The sequence below is a fragment of the Microcaecilia unicolor genome, chromosome 3 (assembly GCF_901765095.1).
Source record: "Microcaecilia unicolor chromosome 3, aMicUni1.1, whole genome shotgun sequence".
NCBI lineage: Eukaryota > Metazoa > Chordata > Amphibia > Gymnophiona > Siphonopidae > Microcaecilia > Microcaecilia unicolor.
Window position 1 is genome coordinate 230071119 of NC_044033.1, and position 20720 is coordinate 230091838.

The 20720-nt window shown below is 41.1% G+C and overlaps 1 protein-coding gene across 2 annotated transcripts in view; it reads left to right on the forward strand.

The window, feature by feature from the left end:
- LOC115466353 (E3 ubiquitin-protein ligase TRIM39-like) overlaps positions 1-20720 on the forward strand; it is a 399358-nt gene that overhangs the window by 142482 nt on the left and 236156 nt on the right. Inside the window, exons 14-15 of one of the 2 annotated variants that reach the window (XM_030197540.1) lie at positions 4391-4411; positions 4496-4522. The exons of the other annotated variant lie outside the window; for it this stretch is intronic. Coding sequence (XP_030053400.1) covers positions 4391-4411; positions 4496-4522 — 48 coding nt within the window. The remainder of the gene's footprint in view (positions 1-4390; positions 4412-4495; positions 4523-20720) is intronic. 2 annotated transcript variants of the gene reach the window in all.

Genomic DNA, 20720 nt, shown 5'->3' on the forward strand with positions numbered 1-20720 from the left:
CTTTTGTGCTGTTTAATTGTTATTTTATATCTCATTGTCAATTTGTATAATTTGTTATTATTGCACTGTAGCCTCACTAAAGATTTATTTAAGCCACATTGAGCCTGTGATCAGTGGGAAAATGTGGGATATAAATGTAATAATAAATAAATAAATGGTTCAGTCACCACCTATCTTGCTGGGGAAGGATAGACGCAATGATGATTGTTCCAAAAATTAATTACACGCTTAGCATGATCCTGATATTATTCAGCCCTAATATTAAAAAAAACTCTTATCAAATTCTTGTGGGTAAACAAACCCCCTTGTATCGCCACCAAACACTTAAAATGTGCTAAATCACATGGGGGAGTAAATTTTCCAAGTTTCCATGACTATAGCCTAGCGTTCTTATTAAAGCAAACTTCTAATTGGATAACATTGCAGGATGTAACTAGTGCTCCTTTATGGATGCAATTTAAACTAATAGATAGGATTCCATTCCACTCTCAAGCCTGCCTTGCTTTAAGTCTGTGGAAAACCTCTGTTGAATGATCATTTCTGATATATCACTGTTGCACAACCCTATTTTAAAATAAATAACAAGCTGCTATATTGGCCCTTGTGGATTACAGCTGGCTTATACTACTTAATATCAATTACTTGAGCACAACACATGGTTGCCTTTCAATATTTTACAAGCTAAGTTTAGTTTATCATCACACCTATATTTCCAGTGGCTCCAACTTACTCATTGTATATCTGCTAAATCAGACATTAGCACTTTAACCAATGCTAAACCCAGCAGCTGGTTTTATGCTCACAACTATGCAAAGGTGCAGTAATAGCTTAGCTTCCAAGTGCTATAAACTGTTACAACAATGAAAATCCTCTCACCTGCTGCTCTTGAGGTTGTATGGGAAGAAGATTTACACACGTCACTCTCGTCACAGCAGTGGCAAAGCTTCTGGGTATCCACCAAATCTTCTGCTTCCTCACAAACCATATTTGTCCTACTGTACAGAGCCTTATGGACGCCAACCAGCTTATAATCAAAAGAGAAAAACGCCTGTATTTCGACCCAAATCGGGAGATGGGCGTTTTTCTTGCAAAGGCGCCCAAATCGGTATAATCGAAAGCCGATTTTGGGCGTTTCCAACTGCACTCCATCACAGAAACGAATAAAGTTGACGGGGCATGTCGGAGGCGTTTCGGAGGCGGGACTGGGGCGTGGTTATCAGTCGAGGAGAGATGGGCGTCTGTAGCTGATAATGGAAAAAAAGGCGTTTTTACCACGATTTTGGGTCACTTTTTTGGACCCTTTTTTTTCACGAACAAGTCCCAAAAAAGTGCCCCAACTGCCCATATGACCACTGGAGGGAATCGTGGAGGAAGTCCCCAGACTCCCCCAGTGGTCACTAACACCCTCCCACCAAAAAAACCCCCACTTTAAAAACTTTTTTCCCAGCCTGTATGCCAGCCTCAAATGCTGTACCCACCTCCATGACAGCAGAATGTGTTCGATCCTGTCACAGCCTTTCCCTGGGTCAGATGTGGCTCTCGGGTGCAGTACAGGGTCAGATCAGCATTGCATTGTGGTGGGTGTAGGGTATTGAGCTCCGTGATTTCATTAGCTTGTGTTACAGTCTCACGATGTTGGTAGTTGGTAGGCTCTTCTCCCATGGTGCTTTTCCCCCTGCCTACTGAGTCAGAGTGTGCCCTGTTGTGTTTTCTGTTGTAGTCCATGCGGTAGTGGCCATTTTTGTAAGCCAATTTTAGTTCCCTTTCCTGTGTTAGCCACGTTAGACAACTTAGTTCTTACCTTGAATGTGGCTGAAAGAGGGCATTGTACAGCATTCTGCCAGCTCTGACCTACTGCTAATCTCAGTACCAAGGAGACTCGTTCCCAGTGGGGCACAACCTCTGCAGTTAACTGTGAGTAAACATGCTTATTCCAATAAAGGACGTTTTCGGAGAGATTAGTCTTCAGGTGTCAACTGGTGTGCCAATGTTATACAGCAGCAACAAGTCCTAGAGGCCTGCGTGTATGCAGGTCCCTGGAGCACTTTTAGTGGGTACCACAGTGCACTTCAGGCAGGCGGACCCAGGCCCATCCCCCGTACCTGTAACACTTGTGCTGGTAAATGGGAGGCCTCCAAAACCCACTGTACCCACATGTAGGTGCCCCCTTCACCCCTAAGAGCTATGGTAGTGTTGTACATTTGTGGGTAGTGGGTTTTGGGGGAGGGGGGTTGGGAGCTCAGCATCCATGGTAAGGGAGTTATGCATGTGGGAGCTTTTTCTGAGGTCCACTGCACTGACCTAGGGGGCCCAGTTGGTGTCCTGGCATATCAGGGGGGCCAGTGTACTACCAATCCTGGCCCCTCCCACGACCAAATGGCTCGGATTAGGACGTTTTTGAGCTGGGCGTTTTTAGTTTCCATTATCGCTAAAAAAAACAAACGCCCAGCTCAAAAACGTCCATTTTTTCGAAAATACGGTTCGGCCCGCCCCTTCACGGACCCGTTCTCGGAGATAAACGCCCATGGAGATAGGCGTTTGCGTTCGATTATGCCCCTCCAAATAACATATCCAAGCTCTCCAAGAACATGGATAATAAATGTTGGACATGCCAATCTGATATTAGAACTCTGGATCATCTTATATTCAGCTTTTCTTATCTGCAATCTTACTGGAAGTCAGTTGGACATCTATTGACCATAACCGAACCTTTATCTTTCAAGACCCTCATCCTTAGAGGCATTGGTTTATCTAGTAGGCTTGATAACTATAAAGCCAAATTGTTGTGCATCCTTTTACACATAGCTATTAAGATTATATGCCAGTGCTGGAAAGACCTCTCTGAACTTGATTACGATATGTGGTGGACAATGTCTGTTTGGCTGTAAAAAATGAGAAAAAAACAGCTCTGTTTCATCCTTTTGCAAAGTATGGGCCCTATTACTTGATTATGCTATCTAACCTGTAATCTATCCCCCTGTTGTTGTTTCTTTGACTTCTTATGTATATTTCCTAAATTGCATAACTTGAATAAAACTTTTGAACAAAACAAAAACTAGAGTAGGAATCTATTCTACAAAGAAACCCAGGCACCTGCTTTCCTATATAGAAGACCAGCCTAACAGTGAAAACATGAGCCTATAATTCAGGTGCAAACAATTATGCCATAGGGTAGGTGCAATTGCTCCACCTTTAAATGTGGAAATATGTGCATAACTAATAATGTTCTATAAGATATGTGTGCAATTGTACATCTGCTCAGACTCCACCTATGCTCACACCCATCTTACAATTATGTACTATTAAGGTAAATTAGTGTGTAAACCATTTAGGCAGCATGTTTGCACCTCAATGCCGATGTTCTATAACATAAATGTGTATGTTGCATATAAGGGGTAGGTGTTTATGTTATATAATTATGTAGAGAAATTCTATATCTGTTCACCTATATTTAGGTACCTGTTCCATAAAGGAAAGTCACTGCCTACTTTTCTTTACAGAATACTAATGTAACAGGTCAAATATACACGTAGTAGGCCATTTCTTCACATAAAGAACTGCTTTACCTGTGTAAACGCATTTAAAAACCCACAGGATTTGCCCCAATAATTAAAGCAAAAGCCAAGACAAGCTTTAATTATTCTCTTGGAAAAATTACTTAGAAAGAATACAACTGCTGCTTTCTGAAAATAACTTTTCCTCCAGAAATTACCTGGATGTCTATGATCTCTTCTCACTTATTCCTAAGTAATATTTAAGGTGATATTCTAGAAAGGGCAGCCAAAGTTGTGTGCAGCCTGAGTTGCATGGGCAATTAAATTGGTTAATGAGCTAATTATCGACAATTATTGGGTGCTAACAGTCAACTATGGGCATTAATTCACAATATTTTAGATTTGTACGCGCATCTCGCTAAGTGCTACTCTAGATCCGTGCACAAATCTTCTGGTGCACAATTCAGAAGGACTGTGGCCTTGAGATGGACTTGGGTGGGTTAAGAGCGTAAAGATGCACAGTTTTGCAGAATTCCTGGAATTTGCTCCCAACTTGGGTGCCGGAATTTATACCAGGTTTCAGCAGGTGTAAGGTACGAGATCAGCAATTAAGGATTATTCTATAAGGGCAGCACATCCTTTATAAAGTAGCACTCTGTGATGATTTTTATCAGCACCCAAATTTGGCTGCCATTTACTGAATCCACCCCTTAGTGTGTATTAATATATGCAGAGACAGACTGAGCAGTAATCAAACTCTGACACCTGTGGGGGTAATTTTATACATTTCCGTAGGTAAAACAGAGTTTTACAGGCATAAATTGGAAATATAAAGTTCTATGGACATTTTTACAAACCAGCAACTCTAACTTTTATCCCTTTGTGTTTTTATGTAGAGTCTCTTCGTACTGAACTAGGTAAGTTTCTCTTCTCAAGTATGTCACACTGCTGCTTAAAGATTTTCTGAGCTCTGACGGTTGTGTTTCTCTGTTTGATTTCAGAGTTTAGAAGATGCTGTAGATATGCAGGTAACTCAGTCTGACCATCTCACCTACACAATATGAATTTCCTCTTCTACGTAGCTGTTCTCAATGTGTTGTCACAATACAGCCTTGTACATAAGAACATAAGCATTGCCATACTGGGACAGACCAAAGGTCCATCAAGCCCAGCATCCTGTTTCCAACAGTGGCCAATCCAGGTCACAAATATCTGGGAAGATAACAAAACAACTAAACAGATTTTATGCTGCTTATCCTAGAAATATACAGTGGAAAACTTCTTATGTGTCAGTAAACACATAATTTTATATAGGAAGGGCTCATAACCAGACTCAAGAAAGAGAAAGAAAAAATATAAATAAAATAGTGTTTGAAAAAGGGAGGTGGCTGGGAAGGTCTATGATTATACCTGTCGTAATAGGGGCACGCCATTATTGGCGATAAGTTGAAAGAAAGACAAGACCCCCACGACTGTATGAGACTTCCCATTAGTAAGTACTGACACATAAGAAGCTTTCTACTGATTAAGTATTGTATATCAGTTATAACCATAGTGGAATTTTGCCGTATAGTTTGAACAGGTATCCAAAGCAGTGGATTTCCCAAGTCCATCTCAATAATGGCTTATGGACTTTTCTTTTAGAAAATTATCCCAAACTTTTTTTTTAAATCCTGTTAAGCTAACTGCTTTTTCCACATTCTCTGGCAACGAATTCCAGAGTTAAATTACATATTGAGTGAATAAATACCTTCTCTGGGTTTTTTTTTTTTTAATGTACTACTTAGCAGCTTCATTGCATTCCCCCTAGTCCTAGTATTTATGGAAAGAGTAAACAAGCAATTCACGTCTACCCATTCCACTACACTCAGTATTTTATAGTTCTCTGTTGTATATCTCCTCAGCCATCTCTTCTCCAAGCTGAAGATCCCTAGCCTCTTTAGCATTTCCTCATAGGGAAGTCGTCTCAGCCCCTTTACCATTTTTGTCGCCCTTCTCTCTAACTTTTCTGATTTTGCTATAAATATTTTGAGATGTGGTGACCAGAACTATGCATAGTATTCGATGTCAAGTCACACCATGGAGTGATACAAAGGCAATATAAAATGCTCATTTTTGTTTTCCATTCCTTTCCTAAGAATTCCTAACATTCTATTAAATTTTGTAGCTGTCGCTGCATACTGAGCAAAGAGTATGTTTCAACGATGACACATAGATCTGTTTTCTGGGCATTGAATCCTAATGTGGAACTTTGCATCACATACCTATAGGTCGGGTTCCTCTTTTCCACATGAATCACGTTGCACTTGCTCACATTAAACCTCTTCTGCCATTTAGATGCCCAGTCTCTCTATCTCATATGGTCCTTTTGCAATTTTTCACGATCCTCTTGCAATTTTACAACTTTGAATAACTTTGTGTAATCAGCAAATTTAATTACCTCACTAGTTATTCCCATCTATAGATCATTTATCAATATGTTAAAAAGCAATGGTCCCAGCACAAACCCCCAAGGAACTCTATTGTCCATTGAGAATACTGACCATTTAACCCTACTCTGTTTTCTACCTTTTTTATTTATTTGTTGCATTTGTACCCCACATTCTCCCACCTGTTTGCAGGCTCAATGTGGCTTACATAGTACCGTCAAAGGCGTTTGCCCAGTCGGTGGATAACAAATACAAAGTTGTATAGTGATCGTATGAGGTATAAGTGGAGGGTCGGAATGAATATGTGCGGTACGACAGGTCGTTTGATGTTTTAACTGGTAAGTACATCCATTGTGACTAAAGCTGGCTGTTTCAATTGTCAGATCACACGTTTTGCAGTCGGTTTTATTACATTAGGAATGACCTAACAATTCCTAGCATCCTGTTTGCTTTGCTTTTTTTGCTGCTGCCGCAAAAAGGAAAGAATATTTCAGTGTATTGTCTACAATAACACTTAGATCTTTTTCTTGAGTGCTGACTCCTAAAATGGACCCTAGCATCAGGTAACTGTGGTTCGGATTATTCTTCCCAATGTGAATCACTTTGCATTGCTCTACATTACATTTCATCTGTCAATTTTTATGCCCAATCTTCCAATGTCTTGCAATTTTTCACAATTCGCATGTGTTTCAACAACTTTGAATAGTTTTGTGTCATCTGCAAATTTAATCACCTCACTTGTTGTTCTGAATTCCAGATCATTTATAAATATATTAAATAGCACCAGTCCCAGCACAGATCCCTATGGCACTCCACTATTCACCCTTTCTCCTTTGGGAAAAATGGCTGTTTAACTCTACCTTTTTTTCACTCTCCAATAAACAATTCCTAATCCACAGAAGGAAATCACCTCCTATCTCATGACCTTTTAATTTCCTCAGGAATCTCTCATGAGGAATTTTGTCAAAAGCTTACTGAAAATCTAGATGCACTACATCAGCTGGCTGACCTTTAACCATGTTTATTTATGCCTTCAAAGAAATGAAGCAAATTGGTGAGGCAAGACTTCCCTTGGCTGAATCCATGCTGACTCTGTCCCATTAATCCATGTTTGTCTATGTGTTCTGCAATTGTATTCTTTATAATAGTTTCCACTAATTTGCCCAGCACTGTATTCAGGCTTACCAGTCTGTAATTTCCCGAATTACTCCTGAAACCCTTTTTAAAAATCAGTGTCACATTGGCCATTCTTCAGGTACTACTGACAATTTTAACGACAGGTTACAGATCTCTAGCAACAGATCAGCAATTTCATGTTTGAGTTCTTTCAATATCCTGGTGTGTATGCCATCTGGCCCAGGTGATTTATCTCTCTAACTTTTTGATTTGGCTTAGTATGTCTTCCAAGTTCATTGAGATTTCTTTCAGTTCCTCTGCATCATCACCCTTGAAAACCATTTCTGGTACAGGTAGATCTACATAAGTACATAAGTACATAAGTAGTGCCATACTGGGAAAGACCAAAGGTCCATCTAGCCCAGCATCCTGTCACCGACAGTGGCCAATCCAGGTCAAGGGCACCTGGCACGCTCCCTAAACGTAAAAACATTCCAGACAAGTTATACCTAAAAATGCGGAATTTTTCCAATTCCATTTAATAGCGGTCTATGGACTTGTCCTTTAGGAATCTATCTAACCCCTTTTTAAACTCCGTCAAGCTAACCGCCCGTACCACGTTCTCCGGCAACGAATTCCAGAGTCTAATTACACGTTGGGTGAAGAAAAATTTTCTCCGATTCGTTTTAAATTTACCACACTGTAGCTTCAACTCATGCCCTCTAGTCCTAGTATTTTTGGATAGCGTGAACAGTCGCTTCACATCCACCCGATCTCTTACATGTTCTTCCATAAAAACCAAAGCAAAGAATTAATTTAATCTCTCCACTATGGCCTTGTTCTCCATGAGCATCCCTTATGCTCCTTTATAATCTAACAGTCCCATGGATTCCCTTTCAGGCTTTCTGCTTCTGATGTACCTAAAAAAGTTGTTTCGATGAGTTTTTGCTTCCATGGCAAGTTTCTCTTCATATTCTCTTTTAGCCTTCTTTATCAATGCTTTGCATCTAGCTTGACAGTGCTTATGTTGCTTCTTATTTTCTTCATTTAGATTTTTTTTCATTCTTTGAAGGATGTTCTTTTGGCTCTAATAGCCTCTTTCACTTCACCTTTTAGCCATGTTGTTTGTGTTTGTTCTTCTTTCCTCCTTTGTTAATACATGGAATACATCTGGTCTGGGTTTCCACAATGGCATTTTTAAACAATGTCCATGCCTGATTTAAAGTTCTAACCTTTGTGGATGATCCTTTTAGCTCCTTTTTAACCATTTTCCTCATTTTCTCATAGTGCTCTATGGAAAAAGCAAATGCTATTACAGTAGATTTCCACAGTGACTTCACCCCAGATATCATCTCAAATTTGATCATGTTATGATCACTGTTCCCAAAGGATCCAACACTGTTACCTCTCATATCATGCCCTGCATTCCACTAAGGATCAGATCCAAAATAGCTCCCCCTCTTGTCAGCTCTTGGACCAGTTGCTCTTAAAAGCAGTCAGTTATTACATCTAGAGGTATTTCTCTAGTGCTCTCTGATGTAACATTTATCCAGTCAATATTAGGGTAATTGAAATCACCCATTAATATAATGTTGCACAATTTGCCAGCATTCCTAACTTCTGTAAACAATTTTTCATCTCTATGTTCATTCTGTCCTAGCAGACAGTAGTACAGCCCTACCAGTATACTCCTTCCTTTCACACTTGGAATTTCTTCTTTTTTATTTATAGTTCAAATATTTTTTTATTTTTAATTTCAATTTCAATATAAAGTTAAGATATAGAAACAATGACTAACAAAGTTCAGTCAACAAATATACAAACATAGGTATATGCGCACGTATAATTGAGCATTGGTAACACAGGGTACTAGCAGATTGATAATATCAACAGTTTGATTTCAGTGCGAAAAGGAGTTGTACTGTTACTAATTTTTAAGTAAGAGTTTTTAGATAGGCATGCAAAGGAGCCCAAACCTTTTCATAATTAAGTATAAATTGTTTTGTACTTTTTTGGGATCTTGCCAGGTATTTGTGACCTGGATTGGCCACTTTTGGAAACAGGGTGTTGGGCTTAATGGAGCTTTGGTCTTTCCCAGTATGGCAATACGTATGCACTTATAATTTTCGATCTTTCAATAGCTACACTTCTGTATTTGGCTAATAAACATAGGGAGTTCCACCATGCCATTTTTATCGCAGAGTTTAATGGAATTTCAAAGATGCGTAACCAAAACGTTTGTAGTGCTGTAGATCCCAATATGATTAATTGAAATAATAGTGGTTCTGTTATCTGTAGTATTTTGGATATAATTTTTCACATAGAGTACCAATAGTCTTTTATGTTTGAATCAATTTTATTGATGACTGACAACAGATCACAAATGCAGAAACAATCAAAACCATTCAAATGGGTCATTATTCTGATGAAAAACTCCTTGCTCCAACAACCTTCCCTTCAAATCCTCCTGTGCATAAGTTCTGTACGTGATATAAATGAAAAAAGGCTAATAGAACCATATTCTGCTTCTTTATAAAGAACTCAACAAAAGGAACCTCTTCCCTCCCCTTCCCTCCTTATCTATCCCCACCCAGCCTCAAATACAGTAACCATAACATTGAGGCATGACAGGTCCAGGCTCACTGATTAAAAATGTGACTATATGCTGTAGGATATAAAGTTGCCCGGAATTGCTCCTTTGTCCATTGAAATCTTGTACCATGAGAAGTAGAATCTAAAATAGTTAGTCTTTCCATAGTCAATAAGGAGATTTGTGTGCACCAAAATGTTAGGGATACCTCCGAAGAATCCAGCCAGCAGAGAAGAATTGCTTTTTTCCCCATTAAGACTGCACACTTCAAGAAGCTTGTTAAGCCCAGAGTCCTTGGCTGTACCAACTGGAAGCTATCAAAAAACAGAAACAGTGATGTAGGGATATGACAAGACCATTGATCTATGTTTAAATACATTTGGCCAGAAAATGATAACATGTGAATCACTATCGCACGGGCTCCACCACATTTGGAACAGAGGTCTGTATTACAAAGTGCTGCTCTATGCACTTGAGCTGGTGCCACATACAGGCATAGAATGAATTTGTACTGTAGTTCCCATATTTGAACATTTTGCACCCAAGGTTGCACTGACAAGAGTCACTCACTTAGCTTGGCTGTTGTTATTTCAACTTCCAAGTCCTGGGGCCAGCTGGATGCATATAGAGCATAATTGATATCCTCTGTTGTATCTCTGAGAAACTTGTGATGAAACTTCAATGGCATGTGGTTTTGTGAGCCCAGAGTTAATACCTCATGCAAAGTTTCTTGTACATCTTCACTGAGATTTTCCCAGCCTAACCTCTGCACATAATGGTGTAACTGTGTATATGCAAAGAAGTCAGATTGTGGAAAATCATGTGCCACTCGCAATTCCTGGAAGGATTGGATCTTTCCCTCATCTGTCAGCACGTGAAACAAGTAGACAAATCCTTGAGAGTGCCAACACGCAAACACCTGAGAATCACTACCTGGTGGAAAATCTGGATTATGATGCTTAGAAAGGTATGGTGTAATTGTTGCTGAGAAAAAGGGGCACCTGCATAGCCACCTCCATGTGGCAAGTGCTTTGTGTAGAGATTATTCTTCAGAGCCTTGTGGTTGCATTTTGGAATTGTATGGAGTTGCCAGATGAAATGATCTGGTCCTAAGAATTCTATTTCCAAGGGAGTTACTGAAAAATTGCTGGTCCCTCTATATCAATTGTTTCTGTGCCAAATGCTGCACACTATCATCAGATACCTAACATTCAGTAAGCCTAGGCCTCCATGTGCCCATGGCAGCTGAAGGACAGTAATCGACATTCTGCACTGCCTCCCTGCCACAAATAATGTTGCATTGCTTTATGAAGTGCTCACTTGTCACATGACTTTAAAAACAGAGGCAGCATCTGAGAAAGATATAACCAGCGCAGGACGAGCATCATGTTGAATAAATTTATCCGACCAGTCAAAGATAAGGGGTAGGCTGTCCAGAGTTGTAATAAACGAATTGTGTCCTGCAGAAGTGGATTAACATTACAAGTATACAGCTGTGTTAAATCGCTGGATATACACACTCCCAAATATTTAATAAGACCATCTGACCAGGTCAAAGGAAAATTCCGCTCCCAGATACCATCCCTTCTAGCCTGTGACTTTTGCAGGTTTAGTCTAAAACCTAACTGGTGTCCATATTGTTGTATGATCTGCAGGAGAGCTCCCAGTGATGTCTGTGGGGCTGTTAGATTAGGATAAGAGTAGATAACATGTTTCAAGGTTCCAACACCAGAATTACAGGTCCATTATTAAAACTATACTGAATCAATTTAACATCACATAAGATTCTGCAAGAATATTCTCTCAAAAAAGCAGACAAATTATAATGTTAATCTTTAAGTACAAAATACTTTTGAAATATAAAAAAGTTTTGCTTTGATTTCATCCTTTCTGAATTTAAGGATCTTTAGTGTTTATCTAATGCATTTTTTAATTCTATCACCATTTTTGTCTCACCACCTCCCCCAGGAGGACATTCCAGGCATCCACCACACTGTCTGTGAAAAAGTATTTCCTGATATTACTCCTAAGCCTACTACCCCGCAACCTCAATTCATCTCCTCTAGTTCTACCACTTCTTTGTCTCTGGAAAAGATTTGTGTGTATATTGATACCTTTCAAGTTTTTAAATGTCTGTATCATATCACACCTACCTCTCATTTCCTCAAGGGAATACATATACAGGTCCTCAAGTATCTTCTCATGTATCTTTTGTTGCAAACCTCATACATTTTTGTTGCTTTTCTCTGGACCACTTCACCTTTTTATGTCCTTAGCTAGATACAGCCTCCAAAACTGAACACAGTATGTCAAGTAGGGCCTCACCAACAACTTGTTTAGAGGCATTAACACCTCCTCTCTTCTGCAGGTTATACCTCTCTCTATGCAACCTAGCATCCTTCTGGCTACAGCCACCATTTTCTCACATTGTTTTGCTGCCTTAAGATCCTCAGATACTATCACCTTAAGGTCTCTCTCCTGAACTGTGCTTATCAGTCTCTCAACCCTTATCTCATTTATTCCCTTTGGATTTCTACACCCCAAGTGCATCACTCTGCATTTTATCATATTAAATTTAAGCTGCCAGATCTTAGATCATTTTTCTAATTTCTATAGATCCCTTCTCATGTTTTCAGCTCCCTCTGTAGTGTCCAATTTGTTGAGTATTAGTGTCATCTGCAAAAGACAAACCTTTTTAATCCTTTGGCAATGTTACTCACAAATATATTTTTAAAAATCGGTCCCAGTACCAAACCCTGAGGCACTCCATTCACCAACATCCTCTGTCATCTGTCAGTCAACCATTTTTCAATCCAGTTCACCAACTTAGGTCCTAACTTCAGCACACTCAGCTTATTCAGGAGCTTTCCGTAAGGAACCGTATCAAATATTTTGTTGAAATCTAAGTAGATTACATCTAGTACATTAACACCTCCTTTCTTCTACCGGATATTCCTCTCTATGCAGCCTAACATCCTTCTGGCTACGGCCACTGCCTTGTCACATTGTTTCATTGCCTTAAGATCCTGCAACACTATCACCATAAGGTCCATCTCTCAGTCTGTGCTTATCATCCTCTCAACCCCTAGCAAATACAACTCTTTTGGGTTTCTATGGTCATTTTAACTACCAAATATTAGACCATTCTTCTAATCTTTTCAGATTACTTCTCATGTTGTCCACTCCCATTGAGGCGTTCACTCTATTACAAATCTTTGTGTGGTCTGAAAAAAGGCAAACTTTACCTTCTAACCCTTCAGCAATGTCATATACAAATACATAAAGTCTCGATTATCCGACCTAAATGGGACTGAAATGAAAAGTCGGATAATATGGAAAATATGGAAAACAATGGTTCCCCTCAAGTAAAAACAGTAAAAGCAGGTGGTCCCAGGTCACAATGGTGATAAAAGTAGGGTCCCAAGTTCAGAAAACAGAAAGAGAAGTCAAACAATACAGAAACAAAGGCAATAAAAACAGGATCCTGGCTCAACATGGTGGTAAAAATAGGGTCCCTTATTCGGAAAATGGAAAGAGAAGCCGCGTGACATCACCGTGGGGTTTGTTTGGTATGCGGATGTTCAGATCAGCAAAGTTAGGATAATCAAGACTGTACTGTGTATTGAATAGAATTGTCACCAATACCAATCCTTGAGGTACTCCACTACTTAACTTTCTTTCCTCCAAGTGAATTCCATTCACGACTACACTCTCACCTCTGTCAGTCAACCAGTTTCTAATCCAAATCACCACTTTGGGTCTTAACTTCTGCCCATTCAATTTGTTCACAAGCCTCCTATGAGAAACAATGTGAAAGGCTTTGCTGAACTCCAAATAGACCACATCTAGCACATGTCAGCTTCATCAGGCAGAACATAAATGGAAAAACCCTAGGTCAATTCCTGCTCTCTCATATTTCAGGGCAAATCTAAATTCTATACTGACTGTATTAAGAAAATTACAAATCCAACTAGGGAGTTCTTCTCAATTTTCTATATCTTGACATCTCTTCCAACTGTTAATGATTCTTCCACAAGCCCGTACTTGGCCCCATCGACTGAACTCCTTTCTCAATACTTTACTACCAAAGTGCAGAACTTAGTAAATTCTTTTCTTACTGGACTTTCCTCTCCATCCACTGATCTTGTGGTTCCATTGGTTCCAAGATCTCCCTTTTTGGTCTCTTCAGCTTCCCCAGGTGCAGGAACATTCTCGTGGTCTACATTCCAATTTCAGACCTTACATTCTCTTTCAAAGAAGCTTTCAACCCTGCATATTACATAATATTTTCTTGACTCTCTTCTGTCATCAAGGTTAAAGATTGGCAATTTACAGTTGCTTCCTAAAGCCCTGATTTTAATCAATAATAGAGACTCTTCTGGCCAAATACCCAGTTTTTAGAAATCTGGTATTATCTTTCCTAGTCTTAAAAAGCCATCTCTTGACCCTCCGTTCCCAGCCCACTACCACCCAGTGTCAAATGTTTACTTTCTATCTAAAATATTAGAAAAAGTTCAATTATCAGCTCTCATTGACAAAACCCTGATGCTGCATTCAAGACAGTCTGGCATCAGGCCTTATGCAAGTACTGAAATTGTTCTTGCAGCACTTCTAAGCGAAATACACTCTCATTTAGATAAACACAATATAGTTCTGGTCATTTCTCTAGACTTATCTTCTGCCTTTGACTTGGTTAAACATTCACTTTTACTCTCACAGCTTGCAACACTAGGGATATCAGAATCTGTTTTTTCTTGGTTTACTTCTTTTCTTTTGGACCGTACCTATCAGGTGGACTCCCCCACCCCTTCTCAAAATGTTTCTTAGCCCTCTTGCTGGTCTTATTCAATCTCATGGTATATCTCCTCATTTCTATGCAGATGACATGGAGGGGCATAATCAAACAGCGCCAGCCAAATAGCTGGCCGGCCATCTTCGGGGCCGGCGCCATAAGTGGGCGAAGCCAACTGTATTTTCGAAAAAGATGGCCAGCCATCTTTTTCTTCGCTAATACGGTTGGGCCCAGCCAAATGTCAGAGTTTGCCGGGTTTGAGATGGCCGGCATCGGTTTTCGGCCATAATGGAAAATAATGCCTGCAATCTCAAACCCAGCGAAATCCAAGGCATTTGGTCATGGGAGGAGCCAGCATTTGTAGTGCACTGGTCCCCCTCACATGCCAGGACACCAACCGGGCACCCTAGGGGGCACTTCTAAAAATAAAAAAAGAAAATAAAAATAGCTCCCAGGTGCATAGCTCCCTTCCCTTGGTTGTTTAGCCGCCCCCCCAAATCCCCCCAAACCCACTCCCCACAACTCTACACCATTACCATAGCCCTAAGGGATGAAGGGGGGAACCTGCATGTGGGTACAGTGGGTTTTGAAGGGTTCCTATTTACCACCACAAGTGTAACAGGTGGGGGGGGGGGGCTGGGCCTGGGTCCACCTGTCTGAAGTGCACTGCACCCACAAAAAGCTGCTCCAGGGACCTGCATACTGCTTTCATGGAGCTGGGTATGACACTTCAGGGTGGCATAGAAGCTGGCAAAAAAATGTTTTTTATTTTTTATTTTTGGGTGGGAGGGGGTTGGTGACCACTGGGGGAGTAAGGGGAGGTCATCCCCGATTCCCTCCGGTGTTCATTTGGTCAGTTGGGGCTCCTTTTTGAAGCTTGGTCATGAAAAAAAAGAGACCAAGTAAAGCCGGCAAAATGCTTGTCAAGCCTGGCTTTTTTTTTTCCATTATCAGGCGAAGCCGACCATCTTGTGAGCACGCCCCTGTCCCGCTTTCACTACCCTACCAACACGCCCCCTTGACGTTTTGCCAGCTCCGTGACGGAAAGCAGTTCAACCCGGCCAAAATCGGCTGTCGATTATACCGATTTGGCCGGGTTCAGGAGATCGCCGGCCATTTTCCGATATCTGTCGGAAGATGGCCGGCGATCACTTTTGAAATTGAGCTGGATAGTCATATATAGTAACATAGTAAATGATGGCAGATAAAGACCTGAATGGTCCGTCCAGTCTGCCCAACAAGATAAACTCATTTTACAAAGTATGTGATATGTTATATGTATACCTGAGTTTGATTTGTCCTTGTCTTTCTCAGTGCACATACCGTAAAAATCTACACAGCACTGTTCTTGTACTAAAAGTTCTGAGGCTAACGTTGAAGCCCCTTAAAATTTACACTCTAGTTCATCCATATCTATTCAGTTACGATCAGTGCATAGACCACAGAAGTCTGCCCAGCACAGGTTTTGCTTCCCAATTACTGGTGTCGCCACCCAATCTCCACTAAGATTCCATAGATCCATTCCTTCTAGAAAGGATTCCTTTGTGTTTATCCCACGCACGTTTGAATTTCATTACTGTTTCATCTCCACCACCTCCCCGGGAGGGTATTCCACGTATCTACCACCTTTTCCATGAAAAAATACTTCCTGAAGTTACTCCTGAATCTGCCCCCTTCAACCTCAATTCATGTTCTCTAGTTCTACCGCCTTCCCATCTCCAGAAAAGGTTCGTTTGCGAATTAATACCTTTCAAATATTTGAACGTCTGTATCATGTCACCCCTGTTTCTCCTTTTGTCCAAGGTATACATGTTCAGGTCGGCAAGTCTGTCCTCGTATTGTTTGCAACGCAAATCCCATACCATTTTTTAAATTTTTGTTTGCACCACTTCCAGTCTTTTTACATCTTTAGCAAGATATGGCTTCCAAAACTGAACACAATACTCCAAGTGGGGCCTCACCAATGACTTATAGAGGGGCATCAACACCTCCTTTCTTCTGCTGGTTATACCCCTCTCTATGCAGTCTAGCATCCTTCTGGCCATGGCCGTCACCTTGTCACTTTGTTTCTTCACCTTCATATCCTCTGACACCAACACCCCAAGGTCTCTATCCTGAGTTGAGCTTACTAATCTCTCCCCTCCTATTTGGTATCTCTCTTTTGGGTTCCTGCACTCAAATGCATCACTGTGCACTTCTTGGCATTAAATTTTAACTAATTTCTACAAAAGAAAACCATATACTAAAAGAACAAACTAACTAACTAAATACAAACAAACTGTTTGTTGTGATGCAGTGATAATGTGCTATATTTTTTCTTTTTTTATATATGCAAATGGTGCTCAGTGACTGGGATTGTCCCACAGGACTCACTCGCAGTACGAAAGTGCTATGTTTTCCCGATTCTACATGATAGCACCCCTAGCTCCACCTCACTATGTTGTTCTACTAGGTTTGTGAATCTAGTGTCTTCACGTGATTGAATAACAAGTGGATATCGGGCGAGTTATTCTTTCCCTGCTGTTCTAGCTACTAATTGCTAGTATGCTATCTGATGTCAGTAATACGCTTGAATTTTATCCCCCATAGGTTTTCAAGGGAATATCAAACACAAGTTTTGTCTCAAGGGAGTATCAAACACACTACTTATCTTAATGTGGAGTGCTAGCAGTGGTGGTTGAAAGTTCACCCTGCTGGGGTCCCAGTCTGTAAAGTGGCGTACAATGAAATGGCTGTAATCCACAATCAATTCCCTGTTCTGGGTTTTGTTATCCAGGGTCTTTTTTCAATTGTTTAGCACATTTTCAGTTCCCTACATGCAGCATGTTTCGCTTGGTGGCATCTTCAGGGGAACGGTGTGCTGTGGCGGGAACAGAACAACCTCAACCTTCCACCGGCCGGAACGCCAGTACATGCGCGGTCCCGGCCGGTGGAAGGTTGAGGCTGTTCTGTTCCTGCCACAGCATATCATTCCCCTGAAGACGCCACCAAGCGAAACGTGTTTAGTTAGTTAGTTTGTTCTTTTAGTATATGGTTTTCTTTTGTAGAAATTAGATAATATAAGTAAAACCGAACGGAGATACATACCCCAGAGGAACTAGCTATTAAATTTTAACTGTCAGACCCTCGAACATTCTTCTAACTTTTGGAGATCTCTTCTCATTGTTTCTACTTCTTCCAGGCTTTCTTCGTGTCATCCGCAAAAAGGCAAACCTTTCCTTCCATCCTTTCAGCAATATCTCTCACATATATTAAACAGAATAGGCCCTAGCACCGACCCCTGAGGAACTCCACTGCTCACCTTCCTTTCCTCCAAGCGGATTCCGTTTACCACCACTCTCTTCCACCTGTCAGTTAACCAGTTTCCTATCCAGTTCACCACTTTCAGTCCTAAGTTCAGCCCTTTCAGCTTATTCACAAGTCTTCTGTAGGGGACCATATGAAAGGCTTTGCTGAAATCCGCATTCATCCAGTTCTTTCGACACCCAGTCAAAGAATTCAATCAGATTCGTTTGGCAGAATTTTCCTTTGGTAAAGCCATGTTGTCTTGTGTCCTGTAACCCATTGGTTTCTAGAAAGTTAACTATCCTTTCTTTCAGTAGCGACTCCATTATTTTTCCTACCACCGACGAGAGGCTTACTTCTTCCCTATCTCCTCTTTTGTGAAGAGGGACTACATCCGCTCGTCTCCAATCTTGCGGAACCTCTCCCATCTCTAAAGATCTTTAAGAGGTCCCACCAGGACCTTCTTGAGCTCCCTTAATATCCTGGGATGTATCCCATCCAGCACCATAACTTTGTCCACCTTCAGATTCTCCAGCTGTCTATAAAATTCTTTCTTCCATAAACAGTGCAGTATCCACTCCATTCCCAGATGTTCCCTTGGCAGCCAACCATGGTTCTTCACCAGGATTTTCCTCCGTGAACACCGAAGTGAAGTAATTGTTTAGCACATTCGCTTTATCCTTCTCACTCTCCCCATAGCCATTCTCATTATCTTGCGTCTCACAACTCCATTCCTATCTTTTCTACTATCTTGTCACCTCTCTTTACATCTTTAGCCATTTTTCTTCTGCTCCTGCTTTCTCTAGTTGTATTTCCCTCTTCGGTTCTTTGAGTTTATTCCGATAGTCTTTTCTGTGATCCTTTCGTTGCATTCTTTTGTATTTCTTGAACTAAGCCTCTTTTGCTCTTATTTTTTCACCTACTTGTTTGGAGAACCATATAGGCTTCCCGTTTCTCTTGTTTTTGTTTACTTTCCTCACGTAAAGATCAGTTGCCTTATTTATAGCAGCCTTTAGCCTTGACCACTGATTTTCTACTTCTCCTATGCCTTCCCACGCCAACAGCTCTTCTTCAGGTATTCCCTCATTTTATCAAAATCAGTACGTCTGAAATATAGTATTTTGAGTTTTGTGCGTCCACTCTGCCTTTGCCCTTATATCAAACCATATCATGTGATGATCATTATTACATAGGTGGGCACCCACCCGGATGTTGGAAACACTTCCTCCATTCGTGAGCACTAGATCCAGCATCGACCCTTCCCTCCTGGGTTCTGTCACCATTTGTCTCAGCAAGGCAATTTGACATAATAACATAGAAAATGATGGCAGATAAAGACCTGAACGGTCCATCCAGTCTGCCCAACAAAATAAACTCATTTTACTTGGTATGTGATACTTTATATATATTTTTTTGTTGTTGTTACATTTGTACCCTGCGCTTTCCCACTCATGGCAGGCTCAATGCGACAGGCAATGGAGGGTTAAGTGACTTGCCCAGAGTCACAAGGAGCTGCCTGTGCTAGGAATCGAACTCAGTTCCTCAGGTCCCCAGGACCAAAGTCCACCACCCTAACCACTAGGCCACTCCTCCACACCTGAGTTTGATTTGTCCCTGCCTTTCTCAGGGTACAGACCGTAAAACTCTACCCAGCACTGTTTCTGTACTAAAAGTTCTGAAACTAACGTCGAAGCCCCTTAAAATTTACACTCCAGCCCATCTATATCTATTCAGCCACGATCAGGGTGCAGATCGTAGAAGTCCGCCTAGCATTGGTTTTCCTCTCCAATTACTGGTGTCGCCACCCCATCTCCGCTAAGATTCCATTGATCCATTCCTTCTAAACAAGATTCCTTTGTGTTTATCCCATGCACATTTGAATTCCATTACCGTTTTCATCTCCACCACCTCCCAAGGGAGGACATTTCACATATCTACTACCCTTTCCGTGAAAAAATACTTCCTGACATTACTCCTGAGTCTGCCCCCCTTCAACCTCAATTCATGTCCTCTAGTTCTACCACCTTCCCGTCTCCGGGAATACCTTTCAAATATTTGAACGTCTGTATCATGTCACCCCTGTTTCTCCTTTTCTCCAAGATATTCATGTTCAGGTCGGCAAGCCTCTCCTCGTACGTTTTGCAACACAAATCCCAAACCATTTCTAGCATTCGCATATAGACATTTCAAAATATAAAATTACTGAGTGATAAAAATTAGATTTAATAATTGAAGTGAGGTGATCTGAGCTGGCAGTCACAGCACAGTTTAAACACTAATGAGTTTGTTGAGGACTGCAGCAGACTATGGGGTCTTTCCACTAAAGCTTAGCACACTTTTAGAGCACTCCAATGGAATTAGTATGCGCTAAATGCCAAGATGGTCTCCCGCTCAGCCATCTATCTCCTCTTCAATCTGTCCAAAACTCTGCTGCGCGTCTTATATTCCGCCAGAGTCACTATACTCACGTTAGCCCTCTCCTCAAGTCGCTTCACTGGTTCCCTATCCGCTTCCGCATACGGTTCAAACTTCTCCTTTTGACCTACAAGTGCATCCACTCCGCAGCTCCTCAGTACCTTTCCGCTCTCATCTCTCCCTACACTCCTCTCCGTGAACTCCGTTCGCTGGGTAAATGTCTCCTGTCGTCCCCCTTCTCCCCCACTGTTAACTCCCGGCTCCGTTCCTTCTATCTCGCTGCTCCCTATGCCTGGAATAGACTCCCTGAGCCAGTACATCAGGCTCAGTCTCTGGCTGTCTTCAAGTCTAGGCTTAAAGCCCACCTCTTTGCTACTGCTTTCGACTCCTAACCATGACTCTCTTACTCAACACCCTCACTTATCTCCACTACCACTGCAATTTCCCCACCCCTAGCTGTCTGTTCGTCTGTCCAATTTAGATTGTGAGCTCTGTTGAGCAGGGACTGTCTTTTCATGTTAATTTGTACAGCGCTGCGTAAGTCTAGTAGCGCTATAGAAATGTTTAGTAGTAGTAGTAGTTTATACCTATAGGCTTCT